The following is a 21,718-nucleotide window of genomic DNA, read 5'->3' on the forward strand; positions in this document are numbered from 1 at the left end:
CAGTGTAACAGTACAAACTGTGCACATCCAGAGAGTTCAGTGGAACCAGCTTGCAGGAGAAGAATGTTTAACCATGGGGAAGGTGTTTCTCATAGAATGTGAGTGTGAGCCCTTTCTGAGTGCACAGTGCCTGGAAACCTCACAAATCTGCTTTCTCCTGGATAGCTCATGTCTGTGGGATTTGCCTAAATTCCAGCTGCTGACCAAAAGTCCTGCAGAAGTACAGAGCAGATCACAGAAGCCTTCCATGAAAATACCTCTCTTGCTCCTGTGGGTTTGCAGTGGTCAGCACCAGAGGTGGGAAAAGGCTTCAAAGGCATAATATGAAAAGCAAATGCACAGCTCGTTGGCTCTTCAACTTCCATCTCTGCTCCCAGGGGATGACACTTGCAAATCCCATCTGAAAGGGACGTCTGTATTCTCCCTGCAGCCACGCTAAGCCCTGAGAGCGCTGCTGGGACCTTTCACATGGCTGATAGAGAAGTAAGCCAATTAATGGCACAGTGCCGGGCATTGTGCTTTGGTACTGGAGAGAGAAGGCTTCACTTCTGTGTGTCTGCAGCAGCAGCAACAGTGCCAGCCAGATGGAGAGCACTGGTGGCCCCGCAGAGCAGGGCAAGGAACATGCTGGGAATGAAGGAGATGGGGAGTTGTGGTAGAGCCAGGAGATCTGTGACTGTCATTCATCATGGTGGCATGGAGCTGAATGGCCTTCATCCAGCTGTGTCAATATGTCTCAGTGGAGATGACTTGTGAAATAGCAGAAGGTTCTATTCTAATAACCTGAAGGGGCAGATTATCTATGTCTAACTGCATCTGCACTCTAAATGAATGATTTCTAAATAAAGGAACAGTTAATGTTCAATTGCAGATACAACCCTATCTTAGTCAGAGCAAGCTTTAAAACAATCCCACAAACATACACAGATCCATGCTCTAGACAGAGGCAGAAGCTTCTCTCAGAGAACCATGTCAGCAGGGGAAAGGCAATTACGGCTGCACTGGAGCTATGTAGCAGAGCTTGGAAGGGTGCTGCTGGGTTCTTTATTCCTTTTTGGAACTCTTACGATGCACACTGGTCCCACAACTAAAAGCAGAAACCAATCTTGTGGTCTTTTTCTCATCTCCATATCAGTAGCACCTGTTCTTCTCATTGTGAACCATTCTCGGTGTTTTATTCCAGTAAAAAACAAAGAATCCAGAATACTGCTATTTTGATGTCCCATTATTTTAGACTCTCCTCTCACATTTGGACAAGTGCATTTCACTCCTTGGAGACCAGGAATGAAGAATTGGAACCTCAATTTCTTTTTAAATCCAAGTCCAAACTTTCTGCCTGCAGACAATGTCTTTGTGGGCCAGCTATTCTTTGTTGAAGACGCAGAGGAAAACAATGGGCAACAACACTTCTGCAGATGGGATTCTGATCAGAAGCTTGAAAAAAGAAGAGCAGAGGCTAAACTCCACCATTAATTTGGACCAAAAATTGTGAGTAGCATCAAACCACCAGAGCAGTGATGGACAGGAACCAGGTGGACTCTATTAGAAAGCAAAGAAGGGAATGTTTTCTAGTAGCTGCCAAGAAACACGCTTGTTTCAGCTTTTGCATGAAATGATAGATGGGTTCTTTGAAGCCCAAATCTCTTGGTTTTATCCTTCCTTGCTTTGGGACATGGGTGCAGTGGATATTCATTACTCATACTGGAAAAATTTGCCACAGGAAGCTCCTGGAACAGAGTTTGGAAAGCCATGAAAGCCCTAACAGCAGCTGAAAATATCAGTGCTGTCCCAGCACTTGCTGAATCAAATTATTGAATGCCAAGATAAATTAATGTTTTTCTCTGAGTCATTTTCAGTTCTGAAGAGCTCAAGGTTTTCAAGCTGCTTTCCTACCAAGAAAGTCTTATCTCCTTGCAAAAGCAACCTCATTCTGGTGGCAGCATCTTCTGAAGTTTGGAATGGTGTTTAGAAAGGACTTGAATAACTTTCCAGTAAATTCCTTTCTATTCCTCTTAGACTAGTGAAAATACTGGAATATTTGCTTTTTTTTTTTTTTTTTTTTTTTTTTTTTTTTTTTTTTTTTTTCCAAATGGGGATTTTCAGTAGTCATAAAGCATAGGCTAATGAGCATTTTCTGCTCATGAGATCCTCCTCTTCTACTGTGCCCTGGTGAGGCCACATCTGGAGTACTTGCACAGGTCTGGGCTCCCCAGTTCAAGAAAGACAGGGAACTTCTGGAGAGAGTTCAGCAGAGGCCACAAAGATGATGAGGGGCCTGGAGCACCTCCTGTACACTCAAGGGTTGAGAGACCTGGGGCTGTTCAGTCTGAAGAAGAGAAAGCTGAGAGGGGTCATCATCATTGTTGACAAATATCTAGCAGGCAGATATCAGGTGGATGGGGCCAAGCTCTTGGTGGTGCCCAGCAACAGAACAAGGGGCAATGGGCACAAACTGGAACATGGGAAGTTCCACAGGACTAGGAATCGTTCCCTGTGACTGATGCACTCAGTGATGATATTGTAGCTGTGTTCTGGATAAGTGCTCCTCTAGGCCAGGATGCTACCTGCTCTCAGGAGGGCTGTGTGTGCACTTGTGCTGTGCGACATATGGGTGTATGTGCAGAACTTCAGTCTGCAGCAGTCACAGTTCTACTGGATACTAGTGGGTGGTTGAAGACACAGTGCAGGATATTATAATATATAGATATAATTTGATACATTTAGTCTAAAATAAACCCCCAGTAAATTTATATTTACTTGGCAGAGAAGATACAAAATTTGGTTTGGCAGTTGATTTAGCAAAACACTGGAAACTCAAGGGAAAAAATATTGCCTGGCTGAGTGTGTTGAACTAATACTGAGAAATGGGTCTCTGTGAATCTGAATTCAAACCAGTTTTTCAACGCTACTTATCCAGTCTACTTCCACCATTGGCCAATTGACAGAAATTCAATATTTTTCTTTTAGTGAATGAAAAGCATAGTCAGAAACAGCCACTGGGTCAGAATCATATGCGAAAGCTCCTCTTGTGCTTTTGTTTCCTAATTGCTCTTGGAAGGATTTTTCAGACTGGGCTGACGCAGTTGTGTGTGTGAATTTCCTGGCAAATGAGGAAGGTGACTGTGTCCAAAAGACATTTTAGAGTGTGAATTCACAGCTTTTCCATGTCTAATCAGGGAATGTAAACCATTAGCCACATGCTCTCCAATTCCATCACATTTTTTCACACTTAAACAGAAACATGCCAAAGAAAAGGTGCTACATTTTTTAATGCCCCCAAATAGGAACCATGGGAGTCCGTTAAATGCTGTGGCCATTTCCAGCATACAAATCAATTTTCCTTGTGGTGGTGAAGTGGTGAATAATGCCTGGTTTGTTTAAAGGAGCATGACTGATTTTGGATGAAGTATCCTGTCACTTTGGCATTTTCAGTTTTATTTATTGCGCACAACAGTATAAAACCTGGTACTGGTCTCAGTGCCAGGCTTACGAGTTGGATAGCTGAAAGGACTACATAACTGCTGGTGCAGCAAAGAGGCTCTCCTTCTGCAAGACTTTTGCTGGACTCCTGAGAAATTATTTTGAATAACATGGCAGAGAAGGATTTCATCAGTTGGCATCTGCTGGCTTTATTTTTTCTTCCATTTTGCCTGTGTCAAGATGAATACATGGAGGTGAGCAGAAGATCTTATAAACCAGTGGCCAAAGTCTTGCAAAGTCACCACCAGACTGGCCACAAAGGTTCCAGAAGCAGGGAAATTTTGAAGCAGCGGAGTCAACTTATAGAGTGGACTGTTGCTAATAGCTCTTCTACAGACCAAAATGTTCTGAGACCAGAGGTAGATGATGTAGAACTGACTACCTCAGATAGAGTCCAGGTACTCTGAATTAATCTTCTAAGATAACTTTACAGCTAATGAGATATTATATATATATATATATTACTATATATAAGATTACTAATAATGTATTTATGAAATGAATTTTATTCTAGCTGTATAATGGTCTGTATGCTGCTGGGATGCTTTATACAACTTTTAAACTAGCTGGGAGAGCCAACAGCATATTTGGGGATGACGGTCAGAACACAGATAGAAGCCCTCTATGTCTGGAACTTCGATTTGTTGGAAGCATACTGTCAGATAAAGCCTCTTAACTATCAGTTGTTAGTTGGTTAACATGTTAAGGATTCAGAATCAATCAACTGATTTGGCTTTGGAGTGAAATTAAAGGATTTCTAGAGACACTGGCAAAGATTCAATTAGCAGAGAATGAATTTACTTGAAAATCATAGAAATATAAAAAAAAAAGACAAGCATAAAATTCTGAGCAGTCAGAATTGTAATTCTGAAGGAATGTTTGAAAAAAAAACACTTTGTGTCTGGGATCTGAGTAGTTTAGTAATTACAGATAACAACTTCGTTTTGGTGGGGAAAAGATTTGGATTGGAATGAAACTTTTAAGATCAACCGCAGTATCTGCTTTTAAAACTGGGGGTGTTTTTATGCCTTTTACGTGGCAATTTGGGTATTATAGTCATTAGCTTAGAGCAAACTGAACAGTTCGATTATACATAAATATTGCAATCTACATTTAAAAGAAGAATCTGAAGGGCAGAAGGTGAAGCTTTTTCTAGCACAGCAAAATGCTACTGAAAAGTTTGTTAATTGGTATTTTTGAGAAATAACAAGAACATGAGTGTTTTGTTCTCATTACTGATATGAATGTTTGGTCCTGCACAGCTCACCTTCTGTCATTGGTGACTTAAGACTCTTTTAGATCAAACTGTTATATTTTGCATTCCAACAACCATGGATGTTAAAGACAAGTATTGAATAGCAACCTACTCCACAATCTGCTTCATGATAAGCAGATGGGAGATTTTAACTCCATTTTAAATGACCGAAACACATCAGAGTATGGGAATGAGTTTAATACATCCCTGTATGCCTTGTCTTTAATTTTTGTAGTTGCATTTCATATTATTTCCTGCACAGGAATTTTATGTTCTTCCAGTGCACTTGGCAAGATAGATATTTGACTACTGTTGTGCTGAATGACATTTCCAGCATGTAAATAATGCGATCAATTGGGTATGTAGTACGAGTCAGTTAGCATGTGTGTGTCTTTAAGTGCACAGAGAATTGTGCAGTTGCATACTATAGACTCTGCATCACTTGTAGTTAAAGGCAGCTGCCAACAAAATATTAGATAGTGCAAGATTTAATGCAATACAATGATTTTTTGAAGGTAAAATTCTCCATTGCAATAGATTCCACTGCTTGTGGGTGAACGTATCCCTCTTAGCAGAATTTAGTACCTGTATGAAGTTGTCTGCTGCTATAAGGAACTGTGACACTAAAATTGAGCCCAGCAAGTCTGAGCTCAGCTGATGGCAGTCGTTTACTTGCCAGTCTCCTCTCTAGGAAGCAATCTTTGCTGGAGAGATGATGCAATTTTTGGCTTACTGAAATGAGACAGAGCTCTAGCAGATGTGTGACAGGGCTAATCCATCATGGAGTGTCTGATGCAATAGGTATTTTCAGTTCTGGGACTCCAGGGGATTCCAGGCAGAAGAGGAAGAAAGATGGAAAGGACATATTCTAACCTATGTCAAACCTCTCCCTTCCCCTTGAGCTATCTGAAAGCTGTTTGGCAGCTGCTGGAAACAACCAGTCTGTGAAGTCAAAGAATCCCCTAAGTCCCTACTTTCTTAATTATCCTAGCTGTGGCTAGAGAACTCTTGCTGAAGTACAGTAAAGATCCCATTCCTTTGGCAGTGAAGCAATAGCAATTGATTAAGGAGCTAGTTTCTGTACTTACAGTAACTTATGAGAAATATAACGTGCATTTCTCAAACATAAGAACTCAATGAATTAAGAGACATTTCTTCTTTTTGATCCTGCTCCTTGAAAACCTTCAGGTACTATTCAAGATACCGGTGTTTTGCCTCAAATGCTGGTGTTTTTCTTATCTCATTGCTAGTGAAGTAGCACAGAGAACTCTGGTGCCCACACAAACAGGCTGTTTTGCATTCAAAACAGGAGCCAGGAGCAGTGGGTGTACATTACTTGTCTTCTGCATTATCTTATATGGCATAACAGAAACCCATAAAATTAATCAGGAAGTAAAAAGAACTAAATCTCCAATTATGATCAGTTCATGAGTATAAATTAAGGGAATTTTATAGACCATCTGCTGCCTACAACTGCCTCCTACATACAAAATTGTAGGAAAATCAACAAATATCCCCACTATCACTGCTTCCAGTTTTCTATCTGTATTAGGTTAGTCATGTAGCAGATACATTTCAAAAGCCCCTAAGTGATATTCATGTTCTGAAAGCAATGCCAAAGATTCATTGTGCAATAAAATTTATGTGGAAATGGTTGCATAGATCACCTTTGGCAAGTAGGCTGTAATTAATCTCCGAGTCCCACTTGAGTGTACTTTTACATTAGGCACAGGCTTTTCTTTTAACTGTAGCTTTCATTTAGTTCTCTGATTTCAGAGATTTAAAAAGTATCCTCAGAATTCACTGTTCTTGGCAGCTGATTGTGAACATTTTTTTCCTCCTAGTCAAAGACTTAGCAGAGTTAATAAATCAGTGCTTCCTTATGGCATGCACAAGTATTTATTCACAAGTCAGTGGGACTGCTCTCAGTATAACCAGACTGGCAGGACTTGCCTTCCTGCACATGTAATAACCTGTTGAGTTTTTGGAGAGATTATGTCAAAGCAGGTTGCTGGCTATGATCAGCAATGTTATCTATTTTACAATAACACTGCTGGTTACCTAATACCATAGAATACCATACCTAATACCAGTCCGAATTTCAGTGCATTGTGTAATATAACAAATCTTACCCATGCAGAGACTCTCCCATGCCTGAAGTGAGGCTTTCTGACACGTACAGCTCATTTTGGGGGACTCGTGATTTCATATAGCAGTAAGACACAGTTGTAACTATTTGGATATTTCTAGGCTGACCACACTTATTTGTACTTGGCAGATGTCTATATGGTTGGCTTTCTCATTTAACTTGGATATCAAGCACTATCAAAGAAAAAGCTGGAGGTTTTGATGTCAGCAAACACTTCATTCTGATGGTGCAAAATGTTTGCACAGCTCCTGTCCTCTCAGTTCCCCTTCATGGGCTGAAAAGGAGCTGAAAGCAGTTACTTCTCATACTTGGAAATGTTTGATCAGTGTGATTATCTGTTCTATTCTTCATAGAAGCTAGGAGAGATACAAGATCTCCAGGGACAGTCCAACAGGTAGAACTCATTTTTCTCATGCTGCCAAGGCTTTACGCAGATTAAAAGTAAAAAAGCAAAGTGTTGACCAGCATTATATAAATCCAAAGCCATCTGTCCACTGCAATTATTAACATTTCTATGAGTCTTTGAAAAATGAGTATGTTTGCTGAGCTGTCAGATTGGCCTTTATTCCCATGGTACCTCCACTGTCAGTGGTTCCAGCTGTGGAGGACACATATCTGTGGCAAGCAATACTTTGGTGGCATGAATAGTATTTTCCGTATCAGTGGCATAAATTTTAAAGTCTCCTGAAATGAATGAACTTTGAGGGTATGAATTCAGGGGGATTTCTTGAAAGCTTTCAAAACATGGGCATAAAACTTCAGTATTTCACATCCAGCTGGTGACAGAGATGGCAAAAATACAGCATAGCTGTATGATCATTTGGCAGTTCCAATCCCACCAGAGGCTAATTTGCTGCTAAACCAATAGATCTGCATTAAGCAAGTCATGAGACGATGATAAAGAGGAATGGAATGGAAAGAAAGTAAAGGAAGTGAAAAGAAAGACAAATAGAGAAAATATACAATTGGAATTGCTGGCCTCTGGAAGTTAAGAACTGCACATTTGTGACTCTGGATAGTAGCAAAGAAATGTTAAGAAAATTGTTAAAAAAGCAACAAAACAGGATGAATGAAGATGTAGAGAAATAAAATAAAATCCAGGCCATCTGCCTCAGCTGAGCCTTCAGAAGCTTTGTGACCACTAAATCACTACAGTGAAAACTAACCAGGATTCAATGAGACTCCACAGGAATAAATACAATAGGGTGTAATTGAAAAGTACTGAAATACAGCCATTATCAAACTACTATTCTAGAAACTGAGCTGTGTATATTTAACCTATTACTGTATTTATATTGCCGTGCTACTTTTATCATACAGACTGGTTAGAGATAACCATCCACAACTGTGAATAATCAAATGCCATTAATTCTTCAGGTTCACCCAACTTAAATAGCTTGTACATACACAAGACTGAGGACTTTAAGAGCTGTGTATTTTTAATGTCTTTCTAGCAGTCTGACCCAATTTTCTCAATGCTTAGTGGAGGATCATTGCTGATGGCCAGATGAAGTCCCTTTTTTTCCCCACCACTTGTTGACTGTAGGCCTGTTTGTCAATAAAGGTCAGCTGAAATGCAGGATCAGCAAAAAGTAGTATTGGTGCCTAATTGGAATATTAATCTAGCCTTTATTGCTTGGTATTATTTTATTTTCAAAACCCCCATTATTTGACAGAACTTCCCCCCCCCCTTAAATCTTTTCAAAATAACATTTTTGGAGAGAACCCAAGTATAGCAGATTTCAGTCCAGATAAGCATTTTGAAAAATCAGCATATATGCAAAGTCTACATAATGAAGAGCCTGTGTCTGACATGCATGTGATCAATTTACTCCATGAATGAGTTATTTAAAGCTTATTTTTGTGCCCTTAGCCCCCACAGACTGGACCGCAGAATCCAGACTGTAGCTCCTGCTGCCGTGGTGACTTTGGAGTTCGACTCTACCAAGGGCCCCCAGGACCTCCTGGACCCCCTGGGATGCCAGGTAAAGATGCACTTTAATTGATTTTTGAGCAGACTAATTTTAGGCTATAAATTTCAGAGAAATCTGTGAAGTACTGCAGAATGATCCAAATCAGTATCAGGGGATGGATTTGGAAGCAAGTTTTTCTCAAATTTCCTGAGGGGACAGAGGTTTTCAATTAGACTCTAAAGATTTTTCTAGTGAAAAAACATCTGTTAATAAAGTTCAGCTTTCACAAATTCATGTTGAAAGCAACCTCATTGCATTTCTAGGCCAAATTATTCTTTCTCCTTAAAGCAGCATGAAGCCTCCATTAAAGCTGGAACTACTTATTTCCTGGAGTTGATTATTGTTTTCTCCTCTGAACATCCAGTAATGCTATTTTGTGCTGTGTTCAGACAATGTTTTCATTGGGCATACTGCTAGCCAAATTTTTAGAGACACACATACCCCTATTCTTTCATGGAAATTTCTTCTTTTCCTTCTTCCTTGTTTTGTTTTTCCATAATAAGAAGTATCTTTATTTTTATTTTTTTAAGACAAAATATATACACAGAAAAATGTGGTACACAAGAAGAATGTATAGTTTCACCCAGAAAAAAAAGAAGGGCCCAAAGAAAGGGAAAAGACAGCTGTGTGTTGGTCTAGGTTTGTTACAGAAGCTACTGCCAGGGATTTGAAAATTACCATCCCTAAAGCAGATAGATAATATCAATGAAACTAATGTTGAAACCTCTTATGCGTTTTGTATCAATTCAAAGCAGACTTCTTAGAAGTGGCACATGATTTGATTTTGTATTACATCCACACTACAAGGCTGCCAGTTGATATACTGAGATGCAGCCCAGTCCACCTCTGCCTTTTCCTCATGTGAATGTGTAACTCAGACACACTCTCTTGCTACCAAAGGATATCACAATTGTATGGCCCATGGCATCTCTCTGCAGCTTGTAATTCCTCTGTTTCCTTCATCTGCTTCATTTCCTATCATTACGCACTTGAGCTGAAGGGCAACGGCTGTTTTTCTCTTGACTGAATCAAATATTGTTTGTACACTTCAGTTCTGAGCTGTTAGAGAAGTAGTTCTCTTGTTACACAAAGGATCAATCTTGTAATTTTTAGGAGTTATTGATTTCTCAAGCAAAAATTGCTTCTATTCTTCTGTCATTCAGACATTTTATTTGAAGTCATTTTCTTAATACAAAAGCTTTGAAGAATCACTTACTCAGATTTGCTCTCAGACAGCACCATTCTTGAAAATTCATAACTGAAGTGAGTAATTAGAGAATAAGCAGAGTGACAAAGAATATAATTTAAATTCAAGTAGAATTAGATCATCGAAGACACTAATTAATCCTCTGAGCAATTAAATTAAAGATCAAGCTCTTGCTTTGGGCAGGCATAATAATTACTCTGTTATCTTGACCAATTTTAAACGTTTGTCAGATGCATAGATGCTTGGTCAGTAATTTCTTCAGTAAACAAGAGGAAGTAGTACTGCAGACGCAGAAATGCATTTGTTGTAATGACCCCTATTATAAGAAGCCCTCTCAGAAAAGGTTCACTGTAACACTAATGTCTTCAAACTTAGGAACAAGCAACCAACCTGTTAAAGCCAACTAGCACACCAAGAACACAGCTCCCACAATTTTTGGCACAGATGGGCCCATTTTTAGCTAGTTTAAGGTTACACACTATAAGTGCTACCTTAAGTTTTAAAGACAGCAAAATGTTCTTCAAAATCATCTTGTCCTATTCTAGTCACCTTGAATTAGCAGGAAATATTTTTACAAGAAAAGAAAAATAAGACTGAAAATGCAGACTACCTGATATGTGTCAGCCAACAGTGTCCTTCACTTCACCCAAGCCTTGTGTTTTCTGAGGTCTCCTCCTTGGACATCATCCCTGCAAAGCAACTGACCTGAGACATCTGCAGCTAATAGAGCAATAACAAGATAATGTGGTGGCTAACTCTTAAACATCAATGTACATCCTCCTGGAAAATGCTCATCAAAACATCTCTTTCTTTATCCAGTAGCACTGAAAAGTGCAGGTGTTGTAAACTGCTGGGAAAAAAAAAAAAAAAAAAAACCAACAAAAAAAAAAACCCTTCCTTTCACTGTATCTGCTAAAATGTATTGTATGAAATTTCTAAAGTTACATAGGAAGGTCTGTTTCTTTTAAGGAAATCATGGAAACAATGGCAATAATGGAGCAACTGGCCAGGAAGGAGCCAAAGGTGAGAAAGGAGACAAAGGAGATATGGGACCAAGGGGAGAGCGCGGCCATCATGGACCCAAAGGCGAAAAGGGTTACCCTGGGATTCCTCCAGAGCTACAGGTACAAAACATCTGCCTCACGTTTGCTGCAGCAGTGACTGGTACAGGAAGCTTAAGAAGTTCCACCTGTAAAAGAACACAGTAAAAGACTGTGTCATGATTGACAGATATGCTTCACCAGATCTTCCTGGAAAAGAAAATCAGCAAAGTTTAGCTATGTTAGACTAAGATTCCATCTAATTAACAGCAGAAAATATGGCTCCCTTTTACAATAGAAGGTCAGTACCTGCGTGGTAACAAGGATGAGCATTTTTCTATTAAGCCCCATTACATTACATAGCTCTGAGCTTCCTGGAGAAAAGAGCAAAGAAGTTACTTGAACTTACGCTCCTCGAGTCAGTTAGGCCTTGTGAGATTCTTAGAATGTGTATCCAAATCACCCAAATATCGGCCCAAAACCTTTGAACTCAGAACAAAGCCCTCTTGTTTTGAAAAATATCATTCAGCAGACATCTATGTTTTCCCATGTCTCAATATCCTAACTATGCTGAGAAGAATGTAGGCTGTTAGGTATGAGCCATCCAAAACCCAGGGAAGCATTAAAAACTGAGTTCAATTTTGAGCTGACACAAATGCATATTTGTAATCAAGAATTTATTTATTTATTTATTTATTTATTTATTTATTAAGCCTAGTTTTATAGCTTTTAGATCAGATTTTATCCATTCCACCAGGAAACAACATGGAAATACTGGTGACAGGAGGATGGTTGGACTAGATGATTTTGGATGTCTTGTCCAACCTTGATGACTCTATGATCCTAATCCTGTTCTTAAGGTGATAAAAAGTGAATGGGACTTAGATATCTAGGATCCTTGGTTACAGCTGAAAATGGAATTTAAGAGTTGTTTATACTATACGCTACAGTGTAAAGATATGTGATCAGTTCATCACTGGTAGCAGTAGACTTGAGTATGTCTGTGGAGCGGCATAGGTACAAAATGCAAGATTTAGGTGTGTGGAAAGGCTTTGGGATTAGAGTCTCCATCTGCCACTGTGGTGGCTTCTGGGGGTCTTGTATGAGATCAGATAGTCTCACGGGGCACTTCATATGGCTCTAGGTGCATTTGTGTGAGCCACTGATTATGGCTGGGTTTAGATCCAGACTGAGGAACCTACTTATACAGGGAGCATCTAAACTCCTTTGATAGTTGTTGGGGACCCAGAAGAACAACTCAACTAAAAGACATTGCTGGTTTGGGGCATATGGGTCTTCATACTTCAAGGAGCACATAGACTAACTTTCCAGTAATTACAAGACAGTTACATCCTTGTTCACATGTACATACTCAAATAGAAGTGTCTTAGTCTTGAGCTGTTTCATATCTCCAAACTCCACCACTGAAGGTACAAAACTGGGATAAAGCAAATGTACAGGAAAATTAATTCTACTTATAGCCCCTCTGACTCTGGGCAAAACTGAAGTTCTGATCTACTTGAAAATCCACAGGTTTTAACTGAAATGTTTTTTTCCAAACAGAAGTCATTCATATCTGTTTCACGTCCTTATTTAAATTATACAAATTCACATCACTAGTAGAATCACTAGTACAACCAACCTGTGCAATCTCGGAAAATGTCTTTGGATTTCTTGGTGTTGTGTATGCGTGAATCTTCAGCTCCAGGTTGCATAAAGGTGGGGTAACTGACAGAATAAAATACATAATAGCTTCCAAATAGCTTCCAAAACTACTAGATGTTTGTAATAAAGCATAATTATCTTAGGAGTCTTTAAAAAGCAAGTGGAATTAACATCATAGCTGAATATCTTGGAAAATGTATTTGTTGCAATTATCTTCAACATTGATCTTTTTGCAATTTTAAATGAGATATCAGTATTTTTTCTTACATAAGACAGTGGTAATAACAATGAATAATGACATGGCATGAATAACAAAGGCTCAGATTGCAGTGACTGCTTTCAGGTAAAAGTTAATCACTATTCGATAGACGTGCTTCATCATATAGCAGCGTATGTAATTTCTTGTTAACATCATGCTTAAGAACTTTGGAGAGCAGAGGGGAAGAGTAAAAAAGATGTCTGAATAAATAGTGGTTGAAGCACAGAGTTATTTTGAAAGACTTGTAGTTCAAAATGAGACAGAGGGAGAAAGGACATTCTTTTTTTTTTCAGCTGTTCTGATCAGCCCAGAAAAGGACCTTTGAATTGAAGAGAGAGTAAAATGGAAACTGAACAAAGAGTAATAAATTCCATCTAGTGGCCATTACAGCCGCTTTGCTTTAACATAGAATGAACTTTGATGTGCACCTGACTGAGAAGTAAGAATGTAAACCTTTGCTGTCAGAGAAAATGTACCTGTGTAAGGATAAAGAAAATCAGCCCAAGCTTTCAGCTCACATCTGGAGCTCCTCAAATTTCTGAGCAAATGGCTGATTATTTCCATTGTTGCATCAGAACTGGCATCTGATTTCACCTCATTTCTCATTTGGATCTGAAATCAAAAGATTTGGGTGGGCTTTTTTTGTTTTGTTTTTTATAACAGTTCTGGAATAAAAGGTCTGGAATCTCATTTTAAAAACATGGTTATTGTAGGGAGGACTTAACAGCTGTAATTGAACACTCTTCTAACTTTTCTTCAGAGAAAGAGAGAGGAATAACATTTCCACTACGTCACTGTGTGACTTTCTAGCACGCAGGTGCTGCAGTTCTTCCTGTACTCTTTCTACTGACAATCAGGTGGGAGGATTACAGACTGACAAAAGAGATAACCCCCTGCCCCACCCATGGAACGCAGTTTTCTATTGGTTGTACCTTGGTGTCTTACTGAGGGTAATCTGAGGAAAAGTGCTGATTACTGAATCCCAGCCACTGAACTTCTAGAAGATCTCTAATAAAAATACCTAATTTATCTTTGAAGGCAGTTAGAAAGAAACAATAATGTGTTTGGATTCTACCAAGATTATTTATTCAATATATTCCATTTAAATTAATATCCAGCCTAGGTACACTAGGGAGCATATAAAAACTAACTAATTCACATTTATCTAAAATGCCATACCAGTTGATCGTTGCATCATTCTAGAGAGACTTGAAGGTAAATAAAATCCAAAATTAAGGTTCTGCCCTGCAAACACTTACCCATACACTTACCTTTACAGCCATGAATAGTCCAATTGAATCCAAGAAGGCTAGCACTCTTCTAGCTTCCTTCAATGGGAGTTCTGTTACTGGAGTTTAATGGCCTTGGAGCAGGCCCTAGAAGAACATATCCGTCAGGAAAATAAACAGAGTGTAAATCCAGGAAAAAATAATGTAGCTGATTCCCTGATACATGCACATTTAATGAATGATTGCCTAAGCAGTAAATTTTTCCAGGTTGCATTCATGGCTTCCATGGCTACTCACTTCAGCAACCAGAACAGTGGGATCATCTTCAGTAGCGTTGAAACTAACGTTGGGAATTTCTTTGATGTAATGACCGGGAGATTTGGTGCTCCAGTGAATGGTGAGTACTTGTCAAACAAAATAACGCAGTCCTCAGACCTCTGGAGAAAAGTGTGGTCAGTAACAGTGAGAAAAAGGTACTGAGTTAGAGCAAGGAACAGATAAGACTCACTCTGCAAAACGATTCCCTGCTTTTGGAGAATTGAAACTGGAAACTGAGAAAGTCAAAAGCAGGCTTTCCAGTCAGCAACAGGAGATGGAGGAGGGAGGACAATAACACATGTAAGTGAAGACTAAGAGCATCTTCCTCCATTTGGCCTTTCTCACACTTCTATTCATCTACTTCCAGTTATGACACATGACGTTACATTTAATGGAAGTCAGGCCCTCCAAGCTTGCTATGTCACTTGTCTTACTGACACTTAGAAGCATAGGCGATTATTCTCCCAGCTGCTTTCTTTTGAGATTAATATATAGAACCATAAAAAACTTAGTTGGAAGGGACCCGTAAGGATCACTCAATACAACTCCGAGAACAAATCTGTAGAGTGGCTACTGCTATGAAGAAAACACTTTGGTAATCATTCCAGGTGTGTATTTCTTCACCTTCAATATGATGAAACATGAAGATGTGGAGGAAGTGTACGTGTACCTGATGCATAATGGTAACACAGTATTCAGCTTATATAGGTAAGTGGAGGACTATGACATTTTCTCAGCAAAAGATGTTTGCATTGACGTGACTATGACTACATGCTTACACTTCAAAACACAAACTTGTTCTTTTTTGAAGAAATTTCATAGGGTGAAATAACCAAATAAGGAAAAGTATTACATTTTGTGCTCCCCAACATATAAATTTACATAACATCTGTCCTTGAGACAAGGTTGGAAAATGATTCTTAATCAGAAGTTCCCCAGTGCTGAAGGGAAATGAATTAGCACAAGTCAGGGTTGGAGTCTACTGGTAGAGTGCTGTATTTCTGCTGAAACCTACCTTCACTGTTATATTTTTTCTGTCAGAGTGTAATGAAATCTTCAGCAACTAAAAATAGTCTTATGGAAGGTTAAGGGAAAGCACTTTACTTTAAAGGTGGAGAGCATTCAAACTGCAGTAGTGAAGATAAGTAAGAAGCAAGGCGTTCCATTTACTGGCTTTGTGATCATTAACACAATTTGAACCAAAATTTTCTAAGCTCTATATATTTATTGCAGATTCATCAAGAATAAGATCCACTTTTAACTTAGTATCTTCTATATGGATCAGGTCAAGAAGCTTATTGCCAAGTGAACATGTGCAAAGGAAGTTTGAAAAAATGTAATTTGTTCAATATCAGTAAGGAATCTGGTGATAAAATCAAGTTTATCTTCCAAAGCTGATAAAGCACACATAAAAGCTGAGATTCAGCACACTGGATTTTAGGCACCTAAGATAAGAGCAGCTTTATTTAAGCCATCTAGACTCTTTCAGTGGCCAGTAACAAAGGCACAACTAAAGGGTACTTAGAATCATAGAATTGCTCAGGTTGGAAAAGACCTTAAAGATCATCAAGTCCAGCAACAACCTGACCATACTACTCTGACTCTAACAGCCCTCTGCTAAATCATGTCCCTGAGCACCACATAAAAACACTTTTTAAACACATCCAGGGATGGTGACTCAACCACCTCTCTGGAGAGCCTATTCCAGTGATTAACAACCCTTTCTGTAAATCAGTTTTTCCTGATATCCAACCTAAACTTACCCTGGCACAACTTGAGGCCATGTCCCTTTGCCCTTCTCCCCTTGCACTTCATTCCCAGCAGAACTTCTCTGCAAAACAAAGAGCACCCTATTACTTTCCCACAAAGCATTAATGTCAGAAAAGGCAAAAGTTGGAGGAAAGAGAACCAACAATCAAAGGAATAGTTGCATTAGCCCACATGAAATGCATCTGTATTTCAACAAAAGACCTCAAGGCGATTTGAGTACCCTGTCTGCCTTCTGCCTGTGCAAGGAGCACAGGGATCCTGCTCACATGCAACTTCTGACCTGGAGGCATTTAAAACTGACTGTGATGAATCTCACAGAGAGACCATCTCAGAAGATCCAGAGTGTTGCAAAGAGTGGGCATAAGTTTATTTTAAATAGTACACTCATAACCTGTATGCAGGAAAAACACCTAATTTAAACATTCAGAATTCCAGAATTTCAGAAGGAAATAATGATGAGTACCTAATAGATAAGGTGCAATGTTTGATTTAGGGATCAAGTGCAAAATGAATGAATGAATAAATAACTAAATAAAACTCCAAAATTCCCCTCCCCAAAACTGAGAATGTTGGCAAGCCTGAATGTGGTTTCTTGGATGCACTTTTTTTTCTTTTTTTTGTTTTTCTTTTTAAAAATTGTTTCCTTGATCATTGCTGACAAAGAAAAACTGACTTGTTAAAATATTCATCCTTAGCTATGAATCAAAAGGGAAGGCGGACACCTCGGGTAACAGTGCGGTGCTGAAACTTGCCAAGGGAGATGAAGTTTGGCTGCGAATGGGAAACGGAGCCCTCCATGGGGACCACCAGCGCTTCTCCACCTTTGCAGGGTTTCTTCTTTTTGAAACCAAGTAGAGAAGAAAACAGCCAAATAGCTGTTTATGTGAAGAAGCTTCTTTTTGGAACTGCATTTTTTTTCAGGACTGTGGAATTGTAAAGGTCAGGAAGGCTTGTTTTGATGCAGTGCATTGCTATTTTGGAGATGAGCTGAACACATTGGGTAGTTGACACAATTTTTATTGCTCTCTTCTTCAAAGAGAAAAACAAAGGGAAAGTAGTTTCAGTAATTTAGAGAGCAGTTTGCACAATAAGGACAATTTTGTCTGTAAGAATACTACAGTTAAGTGTGTACCAGGAACTCAGCAATTGATTTTTTTAAATTTTAAATTTTTATTTTTATTTTTTTCTTTTCCTTTCTGGTGTGTTCATTTAAATTTGCATGGAACCAGGACGGAACGAGTTATAAGTAGGTTCAGCTGAGACCAGTTTTAAAGGAAGATATTTTTACTGGACTAGAGTGAACTTTACACATAGAAGAAAAAAAATGTGAAAACAAAGATGTCCAGAATTTGGGTTTATTGTGTCCCCATCTCAAACCTCCAAAGATGCATTTTATGTCAATTTTCACATATTTTTAGTGTGTATTTATGCTTGCTTGCTCCCTTCAAGAAAACAAAACAAAACAAAATAAGAGCAGCAGTAATTTCTGCCTTAGTAGCAACTTGTGCTAAGCTAGTTCAGTCTGCAGACTGCAGGGAACTGGGCAGGGGACCTGTCGTGTTTCTTCCCAGCCTTTAAATTGACAAAATGCAAGCTGTCAAAACAGAGAAAAGTTGAGATATGTCAACAGCACAGAGAAACATATGAACTATGGAGTTTGGGGATCTTTCAGAAGGATGTATATTTTAATATAGCATATTTACTTAAAAGTGAAGATGTTGATACAGTTGTCGTACCAGCCTTCCTAGAGCCAGTATTTCAGGAAAAGACATTGCAGCCTGGCAAAGCTGTAGCAACCTAGTTCAATATTTAGCTGGTGAAAGCAAACACTGTCTGGGTCAGCAGTTCTGACCACAGTAAATCAGGCCTTTCTTCAGCAATAACATTTACCATCAGTTTTTCAAAATCTGTGTACCTGAAATCCTGTCTTACTATTTTCTTTTTGTCAGAATCAACAACGAATATACTAAAGAAGTACAGAAGTTTGAATGTATCTTCTGCACATTCTGGCTCTCCACCATGAACTAACGAAATACAGATTACATTTCAACAGGCTTATGACAGACACTACCTGTCATTAATATGTAACAAGCAGGCAGGGTTAGGACAACATTTGTTTGAAACTCTCTAATACTGAATTTCTAGAATATGGAAATCACACTTTATGATGAATTATGCATGTTGATACTTGACTGTGATTTGAGATTTTTTAGTTTTTGCAACAACCACTGAAAAGATTCATCTTAAAGAACTCTCCTCTAGTGACTTTTATTCTTTCATGAATTTGGGGTGGGTTTCTACCACGTACATTTTAAAGCCTGAGACCATGTTATTATGATAAGTGTTTTAGTATGATTCTGGCATGCCTTCAATTTAAAACCTACCAATCAAGTATTCAGATAATGCTGTTCTATGGAAATAAATACACAAGGTGTATGAGATGTATGTCATCACAAGCTAATGTTCAAGTCAGAAAAAAACCTGGAAAAAAAAGTATTCTGTGTACATGTTAGCAATGTTTGCTTACTTTGTAAAACATACATTTACCCAATAAAGATTAATAGTCATAAAACTACAATGCTTTGTTCATATCTATATATTCTACTATATATCTGAGATCAACCAAAGACCTTCACCATTTGAAGACTATAGAGATATATACACAAAATATATTTCCTAAGCATTACTTTTGCTACTTAATTGGAGAAAGCTGATATTAAGTGTCATAAAATATATTCTTTTTACACGCATATATATCTGTGCACACACAAAAATATAAATCTGTAAGGCTTCCTTTAAAGAATTTGTTTTCCTTTGGTATGGATTTTTTTTAAATTCATTAGGGGTAGCATACACTGCTTAAAAACAAGGATACCCACAAGCATTTTAAGGCTCTTTGTATTACACAATCTGTTGTAATGGCCAATAATATAAAATATAGTTTTGCAATTCTCATTTTACATCATTTTCACAAATTTTATACAACTTGGCCTTTTAAGACAGAGTGGAAGGCAACAGAAAAACACCACAGAAACTTTCTGACAGATGGCAGCATATGGGAACACATTCCTTATACAGGAACTGAGTGTTTGTACGAGTAATGTGTAAAGTCCTGGGCTGCAGTGAAAAGTCCTGGATGGAATTTACTTTGTCTGCTTTTCATCTTCTAAACGATGAAAGAGTGGACACACTGTTTCAGATGAAATATTTCAGATAGTAAGTCCATTCAGATCAATGCTTTCTTTCTTTCAGGATTACACGTTACTCAGAAAAGTCCACGTTTGTTTTCTCAACCTATCTAGGGATCAAAAAATGAAAAAGAACATGAACTATAAATTAATTTGGCCATCACTGAGGTGCAAATCAGTGTCCTATTGGTGACAATCTGTCTGTGTGACAGAAACAGTTCATAAAAACAAAGGCCAGTCACACTGGCAAACCTAGAAAAATTGCCTATGATGAGAACTGTGGAAGATGCCAGTCAGCAGGAAAGGAATTAGGGCAAGACTGACAATTAGTGTAACACGATGCCCAGAGGAGACCTGAAGCTCAGTATCCAGGCAATCAACATACAGGAATAACCATGGACTAGACTTTCCAGTTCATACAATAGCAGTTAATGATAAACTTGTAGGAAAATATTTATTTTCCTCAGTTTAGTCAGCATAAAGGTTAGTCAAATCTATTTGCCAGTCTCTTCATCTAAACCAAGAAAGCACAGTTATACTAGAAGGCACAACTCAAAGGTGAATACTCTAATTTAGGTACAAGGTCCAAAGCATGGAAATCACTGTCACAGATATCAGTAACTTGTCCTCCTGTTTGAACAGAGTAATAAGGAGTAAACCGAAAATTAATGGCAAAGCTTGCCTTGCAGCAAGGCCAGATCTTCACCTCAGTGACTGCCCGGACTTAACCAATCAAAAAGGGCAGAATTTCTAGGATATGTTGATTTTAATATAGAATCACAACACAGCTTACACATTTGTACTCTGCAGATGGGAGTGGACTTTCATTTCTAAATCCGTAATTCATAGTCTCAGACAGATTCCCAGGTGGTATGAATTCACGGCTACTTCAGAGGGATGTATTGACCTCACCCACACCCATTACCTCTGCAGTATTGAATTTACACAATCACCTATTTCTTGCTGCAGAGTCATGAATCAGCAATAAATAATATCAGTGCCGTACTGTTCTTTCTGCAAGCCTATGACAGGGGATGGCTGCCTGCTTTCAACACATATTCTGTGTGGTGTGACTTGTTGCTTTGGTAGAGTTTCTTGGATGCAGATCATCTGTGTCATCCCTCGGTAAACTAGGATATCTGTTTCTCCCTTACACCTATGTATTTCTTAACTTGTTAAAATGCAAATTTTCAAAGTGAATTTAATGCTCATAAAGTTTTGCCCACACCTTCCTGAAACTGAAATCATTTAATAAGGTTCTGACTTGGATGTTGCTGCCCCAGAGTACCCACTGAAATGGTTAATGGCAGCAAAAAACACGTGCACAGCATTGCATAAATGGGTTGCTGTGATAAAACTGGAAAAATCTTTGCCAGTGCAAAGTTAAAACAAATTCAGCATTTGCAGCCAGTGATTGTTTTTATAGTCCAAGTAACTTAAAAATAAACGAAACAAATATGAAATTGTCTTGAAGGGCCTCTTTGATCTGCTAAACGGAGAGACTCAGAGTGGGACATACACTTGAAAAGCCCTGTGAGCCCTAAATTCTTTGTTAAAATTTTTACTTATTAAAAAATCTCAGTGCCATACTTGCTATAAGCAGCTGTGCCAGCCCTGCCTTGACCACTTTACCTGGAGGACAGGCTGAGGTGGGGGCTGTTCAGCCTGGAGAAGGCTCCGAGGAAATCAGAGTGCAGTCTGTCACTATATAGATAAGGGCTGCAAGAAAGAAGGGAGCAGACTCTTCAGCAGGATCTGTAGTGACTGGACAAGGGGAAATGGCTTCAAACGGACAAAAGGGTGATATAGTTTGGGTATACAAAAGCGTTTTAAAATAAGGGTGGTAAAGCACTGGCACAGGTTGCCCAGAGATACTGAAGATACTGAAGGTGAGTCTGAAGCAGTCTCTGAGCACGCTGGTCTAGCTGCAGATGTCCCCATTCACTGCAGGGGAGTTGTACTAGATATCCTTTAAGGCTCCCTTACAAACCATTCTGTGATTCTAAGAGGCGATCTTCTAATTGATTGAGATATCTATGTGTGAGCACTGGCTCTCCAACAGAGATTACAGCAGCTGTAGCAGGACCAGACAGCCCAGCTAAAGGCTTTAATCAGCCTATTCTGATATCCTGGAGTATGGCATGAAGAGGCTGAAGAACGTGTGTGTCTGTGCAGCTTCACAAAG

The 21,718-nt window shown here is 38.8% G+C and overlaps 1 protein-coding gene across 2 annotated transcripts; it reads left to right on the forward strand.

Annotated features, from left to right (window-relative positions):
- The first annotated feature begins 3,488 nt into the window (after positions 1–3,488).
- C1QTNF3 (C1q and TNF related 3) lies at positions 3,489–18,923 on the forward strand. Of its 2 annotated transcripts, none has more exons than XM_015848398.3 (6): positions 3,489–3,878; positions 8,758–8,869; positions 11,034–11,188; positions 14,525–14,654; positions 15,184–15,283; positions 17,041–18,923. In XM_015848398.3, exons 1-6 carry the CDS (start codon positions 3,591–3,593, stop codon positions 17,198–17,200), a joined length of 945 nt encoding a protein of 314 aa, XP_015703884.1. In that variant the 5' UTR covers positions 3,489–3,590; the 3' UTR covers positions 17,201–18,923. The 2 variants fall into 2 exon arrangements, with proteins under 2 accessions (XP_015703884.1, XP_015703885.1); XM_015848399.3 differs by having other exon boundaries at positions 3,489–3,674.
- The last annotated feature ends 2,795 nt before the right edge of the window (positions 18,924–21,718 follow it).

The sequence above is a fragment of the Coturnix japonica genome, chromosome Z, assembly GCF_054131305.1.
Source record: "Coturnix japonica strain WE chromosome Z, WE-NBRP24, whole genome shotgun sequence".
Lineage (NCBI taxonomy): Eukaryota > Metazoa > Chordata > Aves > Galliformes > Phasianidae > Coturnix > Coturnix japonica.

What these genes read in the sequence shown, in the direction of transcription:
- C1QTNF3 (XM_015848398.3), top strand. Translation starts at nt 3,591, where the DNA reads ATGGCAGAGAAGGATTTCATCAGTTGGCATCTGCTGGCTTTATTTTTT. An exon ending in CTACCTCAGATAGAGTCCAG is followed by an intron (nt 3,879 to 8,757) that starts GTACTCTGAATT and finishes TTGTGCCCTTAG; the next exon opens with CCCCCACAGACTGGACCGCA. An exon ending in TGGACCCCCTGGGATGCCAG is followed by an intron (nt 8,870 to 11,033) that starts GTAAAGATGCAC and finishes GTTTCTTTTAAG; the next exon opens with GAAATCATGGAAACAATGGC.